General features: G+C 35.3%; 1 protein-coding gene across 1 annotated transcript in view; it reads right to left on the reverse strand.

The window, feature by feature from the left end:
- EXOC4 (exocyst complex component 4) overlaps positions 1-17,188 on the reverse strand; it is a 685,089-nt gene that overhangs the window by 611,958 nt on the left and 55,943 nt on the right. The window contains exon 5 of the mRNA XM_006216779.4: positions 15,751-15,860. Within this exon, the coding sequence (XP_006216841.1) occupies positions 15,751-15,860 (110 nt within the window). The remainder of the gene's footprint in view (positions 1-15,750; positions 15,861-17,188) is intronic.

Genomic DNA, 17,188 nt, shown 5'->3' on the forward strand with positions numbered 1-17,188 from the left:
TAGAGCAGTCCACGGCTGCTCTCAGTCTCAGGATGTTTGGTAAGACCAGATCAGTAACACACATCACACCCTACACACATCATCAAGCTGCAGAAGATAAGGGTCCTGGTAACACACTTTTACTTCTTATTGAATGTGTTATATTATTTCATTTATCATTTATATTTATACATGTTAACTAAGGTGTAAGAGATAATAGTATTTACTACAGAAACTCCTGGAGCTGTCTCTCCTTACACTATGCATGGTACCTAAGTTATGTGAAGTTCATAAATATGATTTCAACCTACAGAACTTAACTCACATGTCATATTCAAGAACATTAGCCCTATTATAAGAGGAGAAATGTCTGCTACTATTGAACACATTCAATATAAAAAGCAGCCTTCAAAAAACGACTAAGCCTAATTAGACCAGAAAGTATCAAGAGGATTTACACATCCACAATGCTGCCCCCGCAGATGGGAGTCTGGTCTCAGAACACTGATAATATTCTCAACTAGAAAATAACAAGAAAGTTACCACTTAGCAACAATTTTTGGGCTTCTGATCAAAATGGCACTCTAAATTCATACTTGAGATTTCCAATCTGCTCAAAACACACTTATACATAAGACATAAATTAAGATATTAAAAAGAAATAGTTGGCTCAAAATTGAGAGTAACATCTTGGTAGACAAGAAATGCCAACAACTCAGGTCAGAGTGTGAGTCCTATGAGCCGTGGAGGCAGAAACAGGCAAATGCAGGTAGGATTTGGCCCATGGAGGGTTACAGAGACTAAATATGCTCTACTGGCCAGGTGAGCTGACCATTAAGGGCGGCAAGCACAGGACCAAACCAAGCCCTAGGGGCTACCCTGGTAGGCTACTAGCCTCATCAAAGCCTTATTCTCCATTCATGTCCCAGTGGAGGTTACTTGGTCAACTACTGATCTTAAATACCATTTGGTTCACCAATGAAAAATTATTTCCAACATCTTTTATTCTAATTAACGCACCCACTGGTGCAGATTGAGAAAGCAGTATCTGATTTACTGGTTGCCTCTGGAGTATAGAGTCTTGATTAGGGTCTTTCAAATGTTAACTAACTACCCCTACATTGTGCGGTCCTGATTAAGGTATTTCAAAAATGTTAACTAAGCACCCCTAAGGTGCAGATTAAATTACTTTAAAGAAAGCTACAGACAATATAACACCCCATTCCTGAAAGGAGGCTGCCAAAAGCTATTGCCAACTGCTATTTGCGGCGATCATTTACATGGAGCTAAGAGATTTTACAGCCTCAGCACGGGGATAGTTTCAACTAGAGGTGGAGATGAACCCCCCACTGAATGAATATGCACTGGCCCCTCCATAGTGAAAGTGGGCTAAGGGGGAAATGATGGTGTGTTTGGGGAGAAGGTAGAGTGGAATCCTCTATTAGGATAAAAACAAAACTAACATCTGTGTTGAATCAACTTTCCTTGGGACAACAACTGATGTGCATTATCTCACCTAGAGGAAGGAAGATGTACCTTTGTAGGTCAAGGAATAGCAACCAATGGAGAGGAGGCTACTAGAAATATAACAAAGATCCAAGCAGATCAGAGCACAGACTATGGGGAAGGGACTTAAAGGCAGACAGAATTTGAAAGAGCAGTGTTTGAAACACATAGCCTCTGAAGGAGAAAAAAAAAGATAAAAAGGAAGAGAAAAATGCATTTTTGCTACTGGATGGTGAAGAGAGAAAGAAGCAAAAAGAGAAAATTCAGGACCGTACAAGACAAGAGATTCAAAATCAGAGAACAAACAAGATTCCCCCACCACCAAAACAAACAAAAAGCCCACTGAAGTGTCTGGAGTTTGCTATAATGACAGAAGAGGGAGCCAATGAGCTAGGAATCCTAAGAAACACCCCAGTATCATAAAAATAAACATAAAGAATGAACAGATTCATATGAGAGTATCATAAAAAAACCCAACGCACATCAATGGAGGGAAGTTCCCTCCAATAAAACAACCATGAAGCACAAGAAAACCAGAAGACAACACTCCAGGTGGAATTCATACACTCTAACAAGAATTTGGGGATATAGAAAGTCATCTTGAATCAGAAATCCAAAAACTAGAAACAGACATGGACAATCAAAAGCAAAGTGTGAAGAGGAAAGAGATGGAAGAAAAAGAAAATTTTCTCAGATATGAAGATAAATTACAAAATACCCAAGGGAGAAGAGACTCAAATGAGTGTATTATAAAGGATATTCAGAAAATACAGAAAACCGAAATAGAATAAAAGGCAGATTTTAAAAATAAATGAAAAGATAAAAGAGAAAGTAGTGGAAATGGATGACAGGCAAAGAAAAAAATAAGTGATAAAGAAGAAAAGCAAACAAAAGAACACTTAAAATTGTAAACCAAGAAAACTTAACAAAAAAAATTTTTTTAATTGTGAATGCACATAATAAAAGAACAGCTGACTGATTATCTTGGAAAATGAACTCCCAAAAATCAACTCCAAGACACAGCCTACTAAAACTACCTAACTCCCAAGATTAAAAAATCCTCAAGGCCTACAGGATCAAGTAACTTCTAAAGGAAAAAAAAATTAGGCATCAGAATTTTCATAAAGCAGGGAGGTGAGTATAGCTCAGTGGTAGAGCATGTGTTTAGCATGCATGAGGTCCTGGGTTCAATTTCCAGTGCCTCCAAAAAAAAACAAACAAAAAATTTTTTTAAAAAATTTCATTCAGCACACAAAGGAAGACAACAATGAAATCACATTTTTTTAAAAATTCAATAATTGAAAGTGTAAACCAAGGACTCTATATCCCCTCAAGTTGTCCTGTAAGTATCAAGGCCATAGGAAAGCGGGGGGGGGGGGTAGTTTTCAAATGAAGGAACCCTGCTCCCATGAGCCCTTCTTGAGGGATTTTTTAGATGATGAACTTCATCCAACCGAAAGACAACTAGGAAATTTCAGCAAAAAGCCTGTGGGCAATAGATGAGATATAAAAGATACCAATAAAAACAGAAATCTGAAAGTAAAGGTTTAAGAAAAAAGGGGGCTAGGAGCATTCTTTAAAGGCATACATTAAAAGACAACTACTAAGGGAAAGACTTCCTAAACAACCAAAAAATTCTGTGTAAGTTCAAGAGCAAAGAACACATATCTCAGAGAGAAAGACACAGCATACATAACATAATACACATATTTATAAAATACTATGATAGTAGTTGAGAAAAAGTGTTATCAGTCATATCAATACATATCAATGGATTCAACTCATTGAAAAAAGGGTTTTCAATTTGGCTTACAAAGCAAGGCCTAACTATATACGCTATACATGTACCGAAGCCAATTTAGTGGGGCTAAAAATATAAGATCAACAAATACATGCCAGTCAAAAAATATTACCCATGACAATTAAGGACACTTTTAATTCCAAAAGGCACAATTCATGATGAAACTACAACACTTATGACCATATATTCATACACCAAATAAAATAGCAACCACCACTGGTAAGTAACAACTTCAGGTGATGCAAAGAGACATAGAAGAAAAACACACTAAAAATAAGAATGGAGATAGAAAACCTAAACAACGTAATTAAACAACATAATTAAATAAGGTGGCTCTCATGAATACATATCAAACCCTCCATCTGATAACAGAAAATGCATCGTCATCTCAAGCACCCCTGGTACATTCAAAAAAATTGATCATATATTAAGTCACAAAGAAAATGTCAGTGAGTTCTATAAAGAAAAATTATTACAAGCAACACACTGAAGTCAATGCAATAAAGCTAGAAAATATTCAGGAAAACAGAACAAAGACAAAAGACCCTTTCATTTTTAAATTTAAAATTCTTCTACAAAAAACGCTTGGATGAAAGAGGAAATAAAAACTGAAATAAGACAACTTTTTAATGATAATGTGCCTATGGGATACATTTAAAGCAGTGATGAGAGAAAACTTCGTATCATTAAACACTTTGATCAGTAAAACTGAAAGAATTAAAGTACGTGATTTTAATTTCTAACTCAGAAAAAAAAAAAGGATAAAGAAGGAAAAAAGAAAGATAAAGCAAAAAATGAGGTAGAGAACAGAAAAACAGACCTAGTCAATAAACCAAAATCCTGGTTACTACTTGGTGGGGTGGCAGGGAGGGGAACTAACACAATATACAAACCATTAGCTACTCTGATCAAGAAGAAATGGCAGACAACACCAAAAAAAAAAAAAAAAGACAAAAAGGAAACAAAAGAAATTTTCAAAAGCATAAGAAAATACTTAGTAGATCTCTACATAAATAAAATGAACAATAAATAGAATTAATAATTTCCTAGGGAAATACAGATTACTAAAATTGGTCCCACTAGAGACAGAATGCTTTAGAGAGTAATTTATATTGATGAAACAGAAAATTATTGAAAAAATTAAAAGTGAAATAATAAAAAAGTACCAGATCCAAAAGGTTTCACAGGGAAATTCCTAAAATCTTCAAAACTCAGACAGCCCCAATGCTCCATAAATTGTTACAGAGCATTGAAAATGAAGGAAAATTTCCTAATTCCCTTTATGAAGCATATTATTACAATGAAACCAAAATCTAGTAAGGTTTAGACTATGGGCCAATATTATTCATAAAAATCTTTGCAAAAATACTAAACAAAATATTAGCAAACAGAATTCAACACTACGCAGAAAATAACACAACACAATTAAGAGGGATTTATTTTAGGAATGAAAAATTGGTTCAGTATTAATAAACCCACTAATGTATCATATTAGCAGATCAAAAATAAAATTTAAAAATGGATAAAAGACATACAGTCGGCCCTCCAGATCCATGGGTTCCACATCCACAGATCCAACCAACAGTGGACAGAAAATATTTGGGGGAAAAAAATTCCAGGGAGTTCCAAAAAGCAAAACTTCAATTTGATTCATTCTGACAACTGATTACATAGCATTTACACTGTATTTACAACTATTTACATAGCCTTTACATTGTATAACGTATTGTAAATAGTCCAGAGATGATTTAAAGTATATGAGAGAGTGTGCACAGGTTCTATGCAAATTCAGCACCATGTTAACATTAGGAATTTGAGCATCCATGGAGTTTGGTATTCCCAGGGGTCCTGGAATCAATCCCTTGCAGAGTCCAAGGGATGAATGCAATGACAACTCACAAAAAAAGTATTAAAATGGATCTAAAATATAAGAAAAGTTGTTCAACTCTTAGAGAAGTGCAAATTAAAGCAATACTGTGATACCATTTTCCACCTATCACTGGTAAAAATTTTTAAGTATGAAAATATATTCTGTTGGTAAGGCTGTGGGGAAAACAAGTACTATCATTCCATGGTGGTGGGGGATGCAAACTGCTACAACTCTTCTGAAGAACTGCTAATACTTCAAAACAAACAAACAAAAAAAAAACTATATGGGCTTCTCTTTTGACTTAGCTATCCCTTCTCTAGATATTTACCCTAATGATGAATCTGCAACAATATTAAAATACAAATTCACTGCATCATTGCTTGCAATGGCAAAATATTGAAAACAACCTATATATCCACACATAAGAGAGTAACTGAATGATGGTATATCAAGCCAGTGGAGTACTATGTCATTGTGAAAAAAAAATCTCTATGAACTAATGTGGAGTGATTTCCAGGATAAAGTGAAAACAGCAAAGTTTAAGAGAGTAACTATAGTATCTTATCCCTCATGGAAGACAGAGAGGTATAACAAAAGATACATGTTATCTGTGTTTGTGCAGAAATACTATGAAGATAAACCAGAAACTAATGAGACTGATTAACTATATGGGATGGGTAGAAATAGAACAGAGAGAATAGGGGACTAGTAATAGGATAAAAGAAATGGGAGGTAATGTGTCTGCGCATCTGTTTACATAAATCTGACACTCAGAACAGAGTAATATTTCCAGTGTCCCCCCAAGTAAGTAAGAAGAAATCAACCAGGATCTGGGGGAATCCAAATGCAACACAAATAGTAAGAAACAAATCTAAATGTATTCAAATTAATAGCATAAACACACTGAGTGAGTTAGAAAAGAACTAGCCAAAGCAACTTAATTTTGACTGTTTCAACCAAATACCAAAAGCCTTACAGTATGCAAACAGAACGGCACACAAATACTGTACTCAAGTTAATCAATCTGGTTTTCACTGGGACATAAATTGTTTTTCATGGGTTAGCAATTCTGAGATTATATTATGTGTATGCTAGGATTGTGCAAATAAGAAAAGAAAGGTACAAATACACAAACCTGAATTTGTGTTATTTCCTAGCTCTGTCATCTAAGAGGGACTACAGTAATAAAATATCAGTAGTAATGACTACAACTAGAACACACATCTTGGTTACACTAAGTATTATTCACTTATAAAAGAACCAGGGCTTATTAGAGAAACAGTTAATTCCAAGGCTAGGACAGGGGAAGTACAGGTAAGCCTGAAATGTCTTGTGGCAACAGATGTAAGGAAGCATCCAACAATGATGGTGGCATATTGGAAGGACACAGGTACCAACCTGAATGAGCTACCAGTGGCCAAATCTGGGATAAACTGAGCAACAAAATAATGGTGGCAAGTGATTATAACTTGCAGAACAAGATAAATATCCATGAATTCTTACTGATATAATTAATGAATAAATAAATGTAGAAGAGGCAGGGCGTCATCACAGTAGAATTTCAATTAGTAAATGTAGACAGAATGATAGAAGAAAATTACAACTTGGCAAAGACCTAATAATTGCTGTAAGCAAGAATCATAGCTTGGAATATGTACTGCATTTCAAAGAAGAAAGAAAAACAGATGGTTAAAAAAATTTTAAACATCTCTATAGCACAGCAGGCAGCAAAAAAGAAAAAATACAATCTATAGCTTCCCACTCAGTATAAGAGGAAATAACTGGTCAAAAACTAAGAGTAAATATACTGAATGGTAACATTTTAGAGGCATTTCCATTAAAGGCGAGACCCACTATTGCTTCTGCTATTCAACTTCGTGTAACTGCAGGTTTTCCTGCTATGGAAAAAATAACAGAAAAGCAAGGGGGAACAAATAAGTTTTTAAGAAATAAAGACAAAACTGTCCTTAAGTAAGACATTATAACTGTTTACATACAAAATCCAGGAAGCAATACAAAAATATTTTTCAAATATACTATCCTGATTTTTAAAATAATTCAGCAAAATTGCTAGGAAAAAGATCAATAGGAAAAAAGTAAAAGTTTCAGAAGTACAAGCAAATAGAAAATGTGGCAAAACAAATATTCACAACAACAACAAAAAATATATATATAAAGTACTCAGGAATACACCTAACAAAAGATGAGCAGGACACTTACGGATCTAAAGAATTAAATGAAGACCACAAGATGGGAAGATTCAGTAAAAGACATAATTCTCTCAAATGACTAAGTTAAATGAAATTCCAAAGTCCCAACAGGGTTTTTTTTTTTTTAATGGAACTTAACATCTTGATCCTAAAATGCACGAGTAAAGAGACAAGAATAGCTTAGATAGTTTTGAAGATGAGGAAAATGGGAATACTTCCCTTATCAAAATAAACAATAAAGCTATCAATATCAAAATAGTGTGGCATCAGTGCAAAGACAGACAACAGTCCAGTGAAACAAAGACTCTGTGAAAACCCACATATGTAAAAATATGACATAAGTGGTGCAAAAAAATCAGTAGGACTCTGTACTGTCTCTGCAAGTTTCCTATAAATCAAAAACTATTTTTAAGTAAAAAGTCTATTTAAAAAAAAAATTTTTAAAGTCAGTGGGGGAAGGATGGACTCCTGTAAATGGTGGAATAATGGCTATGCATAAGAAAACAAAATTCTGTTCCTCATAAAATAAATAAATAAAAACCAACCCCAAATAGCTTAAGAGACCTATAAAATATTAAGACAGGTAAATGCTTTTTCACGAAATCATAATAGGAAAGGATTTCTTAAGACATAAGGAATACAAATTACAAAGAAAAATACTAATACATTTAACTACATTAGAATAAAATCTAAAACATCTGTATAATAAAAACAAAGAGAAACTAACTAGACGATACCTACAAACAACTCATTTACAATAATTATTAGCATCCACTTAACTTTCTCACACATTAAGAAAAGGAACGGCACGATAAGACTGTGCAGACAATTCACAAAAGAGACCCAAGTGGTCCATACACATGGGAAGATGCTCAACACCACTAGAAACCAGAGAAATGCAAACCAATAACTTAAACTAAAACCACAAAACCTGTCGGATTTGCAGAAATCACTTTGCAAAAATTAAAGTCTAACAAAGCCAATTTCAAGGGCAAGAAGTAGAGAAACAAAAGCTGACACACTGCTCAGCAGAACCTTCACTGGTATCATCACTTCAGAAAGCAACTGAGAGCAAAGTTTCCAAGGCCCAATATTCCTATCCATATACACACACACACCCTGCCCCACCTTTTGGACATCCTGGCACATATAGAAAATAACAGTACTTAGACAGCACAACCAGGGTAAACGGAGGTGGCTGTATATGACTAGAAAGGACTTCCCTAGGGATTCTGACTGTCCCAAGACCCAACCCAACTCCAAAAGTCGAAGAGTCTGAGATCCTAGATATTTCTATAAACCATTCCCAGTGGTTGGGAAACTCTGTCCTAAAGAAATATGTACAAGAATCCTCATTGCTGTAAGGCTCCTGAGAATGGAAAACTAGAAACAACTTACACCTGGTCTACCTGTAAGGGGATGGGTAACTTGGGACCCATTTATATAATAAAACACTATATGTACAATAGTAAAATTAATAGTTATAGCACATGAGAAAAGCCAAAAAGCACAACATTGGTATAAACTGGCTACACTTAAATTAAAAACGACAACAACAACAAACCACAATGTTGGCTGAAAACCTGCAGTAGTAGAATGCTACATATTATATTATGTAATTATAAGTTAATTAAACAAATTATATAGTTCAAATTAAGTAAATAAGTAAATTATATAATGTACTTAAGCCTTAAAATATTCAACAGACAATATGGTTTGTATATACAAATATATAAACAAATATAGCATTTATATATATATGATCTATAAACATACACATATACAAATACATAAACTACATGTATTGTTTCTATATATACCCATGTACAACATATGTACACATATACATTCATACACACAGCAAAAGTATGAAAGCATACAGGAAAAAAGATACAGAACAATTTCAAAAGAGCAGTCAACCTCTGAGATAGAAGGGAGAGGAAAGAATTCATGCATTCATGGGAACTGCAATTCTTCCTGTAATGTTTGATTTTTTTTTTAAAAAAAGAAACTGAAGCATATATGGAAAAAAAGTAAAATTTATTAATCTAGTGGGAAGTGTATGAGTGATGGTTATATTGATCTCTGATGCATAAATAATGTAATACTCATATTTTATAATGCATATTGATTATAAATATACTTTAATAATTAAATACAGAATACAGGCATACTTTGTTTTACTGTGCTTCATTTATTGCACTTCATAGATAGTGCATTTTTCTTTTTAAACAAATTGAAGGTTTGTGGCAACCCTGCATCAACCAAGTCCATCAGCACCATTTTTCCAACAACTCATGTTCACTCTGTCACATTTTGGTAATTCACACACTATTTCTAAAGTTTTTCATTATTATTATCACTGTGTTTGTAACAGTGATCTATGATCAGTGATCTATGATGTAACTACTCTAACTGTTTTGGCGTGCCCCAACCACACCCAGACAGGACGGAAAACTTGGTAAATGTGTGTGTGCTGACTGCTCCATTGACCCGCTGTTCCCTTCTCTCCTTGGGCTTCCCTCTTCTCTGAGACACAACAATACTGAAATTAGGCCGATTAATAACCCTACAACGGCTTCTAAGTGTTCAAGTGAAAGAAGAGTCAATCAGTACAGCAAACTTCATTGCTGTCTTTTTTTAAGAAATTGCCACAGCCGGGAGAAACTGCCCAATCTTCAGCAACCACCACCCTCATCCGTCAGCAGCCACCAACAGTGAGACGAGACTCTCCATCAGTACAAAGATTAACACTCACTGAAGGCTCAGGTGATGGTTAGCATTCTTTAACGATAAAGTGTTTTTTTAACTACAGTATGTAACATTGTTTTTATTAGAGATAAGGCTGTTGCACACTCAACAGACTACAGTATAATATAAGCCTAATCTTTATATGCACTGGGAAACCCCTTCCTGTGACTTGCTTTATTGTGTCATTAGCTTTACTGTGGTGGTCTGAAACCAAACCCACAATATCTCCTAGGTATGCCTGTATTTGTATTTGTATTTTTTTCTGTATGTTTCCATACGTTTACTATGTGTATGTATGCACAGGTGCACATATGTTGTACATTTGTATAAAAACAATACATAGCTTATCTATGTATGCTATATAGAGTTTATATATCCATTTATATACACAAACTATATTATTTTTTTAACATTTTTAATAAAATAAACTCTGGCCTTGCTTCATACTTAGAAACATTTGAAATATTCGTTCTATTTTGCCTCCCTTGTGTATATTCCTCAACTCTACTTTTGATCAATTATAGAAATCAACAAAGGTTTTTAATAAGAGCAAATGCAAGGGTACTTTAGGAACAGTTGATTTAAAATATCAAGGGAGGTTCTGATCTGAGGGCAGAAGTAGCTCAAAAGCTGTCAATATTTTGGAGAATCAGATCTTCACTATTCTAGACATGTGAGCTCCAAGAACAGACACTTCATCTCTTTTTATGTTAGGATTCACAGATTTCACTCCACGCAGAGAAAACTTTTAAAATATCAGACCCAAAATTCTTAAGGTAAATATCGACTCAGAGTAAGATTTTATAAAATAAAACACACTTCAAGAAAACAGCAGGAAAAGAAAAAAAATCATTTAATTTGTGCTCTCTTTAAGTTTTATTGCTTAACCTATGCTGGTACCAAAAAGAAAAGGAGTAAGAAGTCCAGTTTCATTATAGTTATATTCACAGCAATCCCAGCAGGAGCGTGAATAAAATGAATAAAGAAGCCACAAATGAAATGCCTGTGTACCCTGGGAGTAATTGCTCAGTCAAAATGTTCCAAAGGCAATTTGCCAAATGAAAAGACATACTGGGAATCCAAAAGCTTAAACCAACATTTCACTACAATTATTGGCTTTTCTCCATACTTCTCCCATCTTTTTACCTAAGTTATAGTTAAATTACTACATCTAAATTAGACATTAGTTTCCCTGCACATTACAAAATACTGTGACTGGAGACAATAGAAAAAAGGCTTGCAAAATACATCTTTTACATATTTAGAGTGAGAACAACATGAGGCCAGCCTCCAACAATTACCATCTTGGCTGAAACTGAACCAATCACTCAATTTCCCTGGATTCAGTTTCCACATTTGTAAAATGAGTTTGAAGAATAACACTTGATTAACTAGAGTGTATATGCAGTTCTGTATATATTTACTAGCATAGGTGTCCTCTTATGCAAACTGTCTGTTCCTATTTTTGCCTATTTTTCTACCTGCTGGTTTTATTGATTTATAGGGATTCTTTATATATTCTGGACACTTAACCTCCGTCAGATAAATGTCAGTCTTTCCATGTATATGGACTCTTCTGTGAATTGCTCATTACTTATTTGCTCAGTTTTTTATTATGCCTTTGCTTTTCTTCATTATTATGTAGGAATCTTAAGTAGATGTTAATCATTTTTCTCTTAATGGGTTGCTTGCTTCTGCCAATCTGTGCCTTGATGTTGCATTTTGCAATTAAATGTTTTATTTATAATTAGATGATTCATACACATAATTCTATACAGCTTGTATAACTTAAATGTCCGATAATACACTTAAATATGACAGATATCAGTTGAATGATGTAGCGTATCTTGCAAACTGTAACATGTAAACTTTGATAAAAAACCTCTCACAGAAAGGCCACTCATATCTCTACCTCTAAATAAGACATCTGAAAAATGACTCATTCGCAAGCCATCAAAATTCTCATTTAATTAATAATAATCTGAAAGTTCTCAGAAATCACCTCCAACTTTAATTTATGGCACCCCGATGAGAGATCTATTCTACCCAGGGATTCCCTATTGGAACTTCCTCTATAAAAATGTCAGTTCTAATGGATTACAGCCTCAATCCTACTATTTCACAAGATGAGAGAGAGGAGCTTTAAGAGCCTATGTTAAATTCCCTGCTGAAAATGACTATTACTTTTCAGGCTGACTTGCAGAGCACTTCACAAATAGCCTCTTAGGACTTACTGTTCATTATTAAGAATAAGACAAAATTTTTGTCCTTTGTTACAGTATATTTTATCAGCCTCACACTTTTAAATGTGCTTAGTAACATTTTACACAGTTCCCTATATAATTTACAACTTCCTCATTTATACAATCCCCATTAATGATGTGACCCAGATTAACACAGTCCTGAAGACTAGAACCGCAAAGACTTCACATATAATTTTAGGAAAGTCCAATTTTTATACATGGGCTCCTAAAAATAACAGAAGTCATAAACTAAGCGGTACAGAGTGTGACAAGCAGAATAATAGTCCCTGAAAGGGATCCGTGTCCTAATCCCCAGAATCTGTGAATATATACTACCTTTCATGGCAAAGGAGACTTTGCAGATGTGATTCAAGTTAAGGACCTTGAGACGGGAAGTACCCTGAATTATTCAGGTGGGTATCAACTTAGTCACATGGATCCTTAAGAGAGGAAGGAGAAAGCAGAAGAGTGGATCAGAGAGATGAGAGGTGAGAAAGATGTGACCCAAGAAAGATGTGACCCACCGTCCCTGGTTTTGAAAATAAAGGAAGGGGGCCACGAGCCAAGGAAGCAACAGCCTCTAGGCATAGGTAAAGGCAAGGAAATGCATTCTCCCACAGAACCTCTGCTAGGAACACAACTCTGCCCACAATCTTCGTAATAGCCCAATGAGATCCATATCAAACTTCTAACCTGAAAAACTGTTAAGATGACACATTTATGTTGTAATTTGTTGTAGCAGCAATAGAAAACTAATATCCAGAGCACACCTAGTTTATCTGTGGGAAAACAAACTGAGCACACTCTGAAACCCAGCTCTCGATCTGAAATTGTATCCCTATTTGTCAGCTGTGTCAACTTAAACCAATTAACCACCCTCAACCTTGGTCTTCTCATCTGTAAGATGGGGCTATTAGTGCCTAGTTCACAAGACTGTTCAAGGACTAAACGAGTTAATTCCTGTAAAGCATTTATTTTTATTGTTTCACAGACAGAAAGCTTAATTAAACATATCTTAACTACTGCTACTACTGACTTTCATCAGTAATAATTTAACTACCTTCTCTTTCAGTCACCCACAGAAAAATCAAGAGATCAACAGTCTTCCAGTCAAGGAAATGAGCTCTTCTAAAAGGAAAGCTCTGTACACATATCTACAAGCAGTCTCCATATAGGTCCCAAACACCACTGACGTACCACATGGTTCTTTAAGAGTCATTCCCAATAATGAAGAACAGACTGCTGAAGTCAGAGTGTCAATGTGAACTCCACTGAGTGACAAAGGCTAACTACAGGGCCTAACAGAAAAAGTGGGTGGTGCCAAATTAGTTTCTATTGAAATTTGCAGTAATTGGCATTTTTTCCAGCTTATTTAGTATTTATACAGCACTTTTCACTTGCAAACGCCTGCCCTATTAAAAAAATTAAAATTTTTATTTCACTTGGCCACTGACTCAGCAAAATCTACTAAATTCATACAACCAGGCTAAACAATGATTCACATTATAAAAACAAAAAGACCTAACAATTGGTAATTTCCACAAAAGGCAGAGGTAAAATACAAACCAAAAGTATAAACGTATTTTCTATTTCATAACACCTCAAAGCAGTGTCAAAACTCAAAACAACAGCAATACTACATCAGAAAGGAGGAGAAAACAAAAGCTTTTAACCCCAGGAAGATGCTACAAACCTCTGTAAAGGGTCATAAAAATAGGTGTTTGGGTTTAAAAAAATTAGTAACTAAGACTAATAGAAAAATCTATTGTAAAATAATTCCTATGCTTTTCCTAGAGTAAAAGTAATAAAGTTCAAGATTCCAAGTCTAAATAACCCTAAAATGTAATTAAATTGTGTTTTATAAGGTAATTAAATATGCCCCAGTAACAATACATTGTTAGGTTCTCAGAAGAAACTCTTTCAATTAGTTGACAAAATGTATTGACTGAATCCAAATTATTTTTCTACCTTTTCATCATTTCAAGCTCTATAGGGCTACAAAGCTAGTGAGAACTGTAAGAACTAATTTTTAATCTGAAAAGCCAACGATAATCAAGATTACTATTTCTTTAAAAGGCACTGAGGCCATTTGCAGCAACATGGATGGACCTTCAGATTATCATATTAAGTGAAGTAAGTCAGACAGAAAAACAAGTATCATACGGTATCAATTACATGTGGAATCCAATAAAATAAACAAATCTTATTTACAAACTAGAAATAGACTCATGAACATAGAAAACAAACTTTGCTTACCAAAGGGGGAGGGGAGGGATAAACTAGGAGTTTGGGATTAACAGATACACACTACTGTATATAAAATAGATAAACAAAAGGTCCTACTGTATAGCATAGGGAACTAAATTCAGTTTCTTGTAATAAACTATAATGGAAAAGAATCTGAAAAAATATATAAATGTACGTATATATACAACTGAATCACTTTGCTGTACACCTGAAACTAACGCTGTAAATCAACTACACTTTAGTAAAACTGAAAATTTAAAATAAAGGGCATTGAGAACTTTGGCTGTCACACAAAGGCAGCTGTGGGACAGCCCACAAAAAATAGCCAGTCACCTTCTCCAGGCCAAAGCTGCAAAAGCACAGCAGGTGTCTGCAGAGGCACAGAAGCTCTCTGAGCCCCACTGAGCAGAACCCTCTCTAACAGGGCAGGTCTGAGACACTCAAGAATTCCCCTAAATCTTTGCATCCATATGCACAGTACACCCCCAACTTTAAATATAGGCCAAAATGGTTCTCCTTTGTCTCATTCAACAAGGTATTAGGTAGCCCAAGAAGAAACATGATTCGTTTGTGGCTATGCTTCAAAGCACATTGTGTGCGTGTGTGTGTGTGTGTGTGTGTGTGTGTGTGTGTGTGCGTGCACAGGCACCACAGAAGTGAGGAGGCCACTGAAAGATACAAGGCATCAGGATATAGGACGGGGTCACACACTCAAAAGCTCTCACAGACCAGGCAAGGAATATAGTATGTGCGGTAACTGGGTAAAAACTAATAGAAGCAATAGAAGTTACAGCAAAAAAGAAAACAGAAAACAAAAGCAAAAAAAAATGCTCCATCAGAAAGCATTCAAATTCAACTTCAGAAAAACAAGTAGTGCTGGTCACATAAAACACAGCTGGATTCAGCAGACAGACCCGATTTAGCTGCCAGTTTTTCAAAAAAAAAAAAAAAAAACTCATACTGCGACAGACCCAACCAATCATTTTCCGTATTATTCCCCGAAGGTGGTAATGGGCTCATCACAGGATCCAAGGCACTAACCTCAGGACCTCCCACTCCTGCCCTCACAGGCTTCCCCAGGTCTGTGCCAGGAAGTGCAGCATCCTAAAGAGAAGTTGAGTGCTTGAAGAATTAAATACTTACCACTTGAGCTTCCAGGAGTAGAAAACTGAGAGGTATCAAGGAATTTTCGAGGAGTAGGAAGGTTGGTAACGTCAATCAGGGGAACAGGAGAAGCATCTTTCACAAGGGAGCTGGAGGGGGAAAGGAGCAGTAGTTATTTACCACTTTCTCTGAAATCAACTACAGTCCCACTTCATGCCCATCCCTTATCATTTTCTTTTTGTCATGAGCCCTCTTTATACTTCATACTCCCAAGTGTATTTCAAGGAAACAGGAATGTCACAGACAGAGGAATAATTATGTATTTTAAGGAGTCCAAGTATTTTTAATTTGTCTTTTTATTTCAACGTTGTGTTAAAAGAAAAAAAATCAGTTTAAGTATCTCTGATCATCTGGATGACCACCTTATAACAAGATCATGCCATCCAATTTCAGCACTTCCTTTGTTTCTCTAGAAAATTAATCAGCAAAGAAAGATTAGGTAATACTTGATCATGATAACTGAAAGTTTCAATAGTTAAGCTAAGTTTAACTTATGTTTCTCATGAAGTTTGTTGGGGGTTTTTTGTCATATTCTGGGAATTCACTTAGTTTCCTTTTAAAAAGGTTCATAAATTTCATCAAGTTGAGAATCACACCAATAAAAGATGTTTTAAGGCATCTTAAATAGTTTAATTCAGTATTTGATTACCCATTTCACCTTTTCCAAAAAGACCTAGCAACTCTTAATAATTAACTCTAGAGTTTCCAAAAAAAAAAAACATGAATTTTAAATGACACAAAGACTATAAAAAAAAAGACAAATTTTCACATTAATTCCCATTTATAGGCATCTGTTAAGCGCAAGAATGCAGGTAATGCCAAGGGCAAATAACACCTGTGCCCTGCCCTGAAGAAGCTGAATCATCCAATCACATCCCATCTACAACAGAACAGCTTCTGTAACTCACATTCCAAGGGCAGACAGGTCAGAGCCATAGTCCTCACCTCTATTCAGTCCCAATAAATATCACCAGTAACAGTGGCTACCCATGGAAGTGAGTCTCCAAGTGGGCTGTAAAGAAGGGCAGCAGGAACGAGACTACACCTTTAAGAAAGCTTCCTCCAAATGGGATACAAGTGTGTGCAAGTCTGAACGTACGCCCTCACCCCCACAGGGATATATCCCCATCTTCCTCCCACCACTTCTTTTGAAATCAAAGTGCCAGATATGCATGTATTTTTAAGCTAATAAAAAAACAAACATGTTCTTTCAGAAAACTTTGAAAAGCAAACTTGACATTAAAGGGCAAAATTATCCTTTAAGGTATTATTTTTACTGAGTGTTAATAACATTCTGAAGGCCGAGGACAGTGGTTCACATAACTATCACCAGTCATTAACTTCTCCCTTTCCACTTCTTACAGGGAAGGGGGGAATCATTCAAGTCTCATCTGTTACCTGCTTGGCACTTCACTCA

The sequence above is a fragment of the Vicugna pacos genome, chromosome 7 (genome assembly GCF_048564905.1).
Source record: "Vicugna pacos chromosome 7, VicPac4, whole genome shotgun sequence".
NCBI classification, from domain to species: Eukaryota; Metazoa; Chordata; class Mammalia; order Artiodactyla; family Camelidae; genus Vicugna; species Vicugna pacos.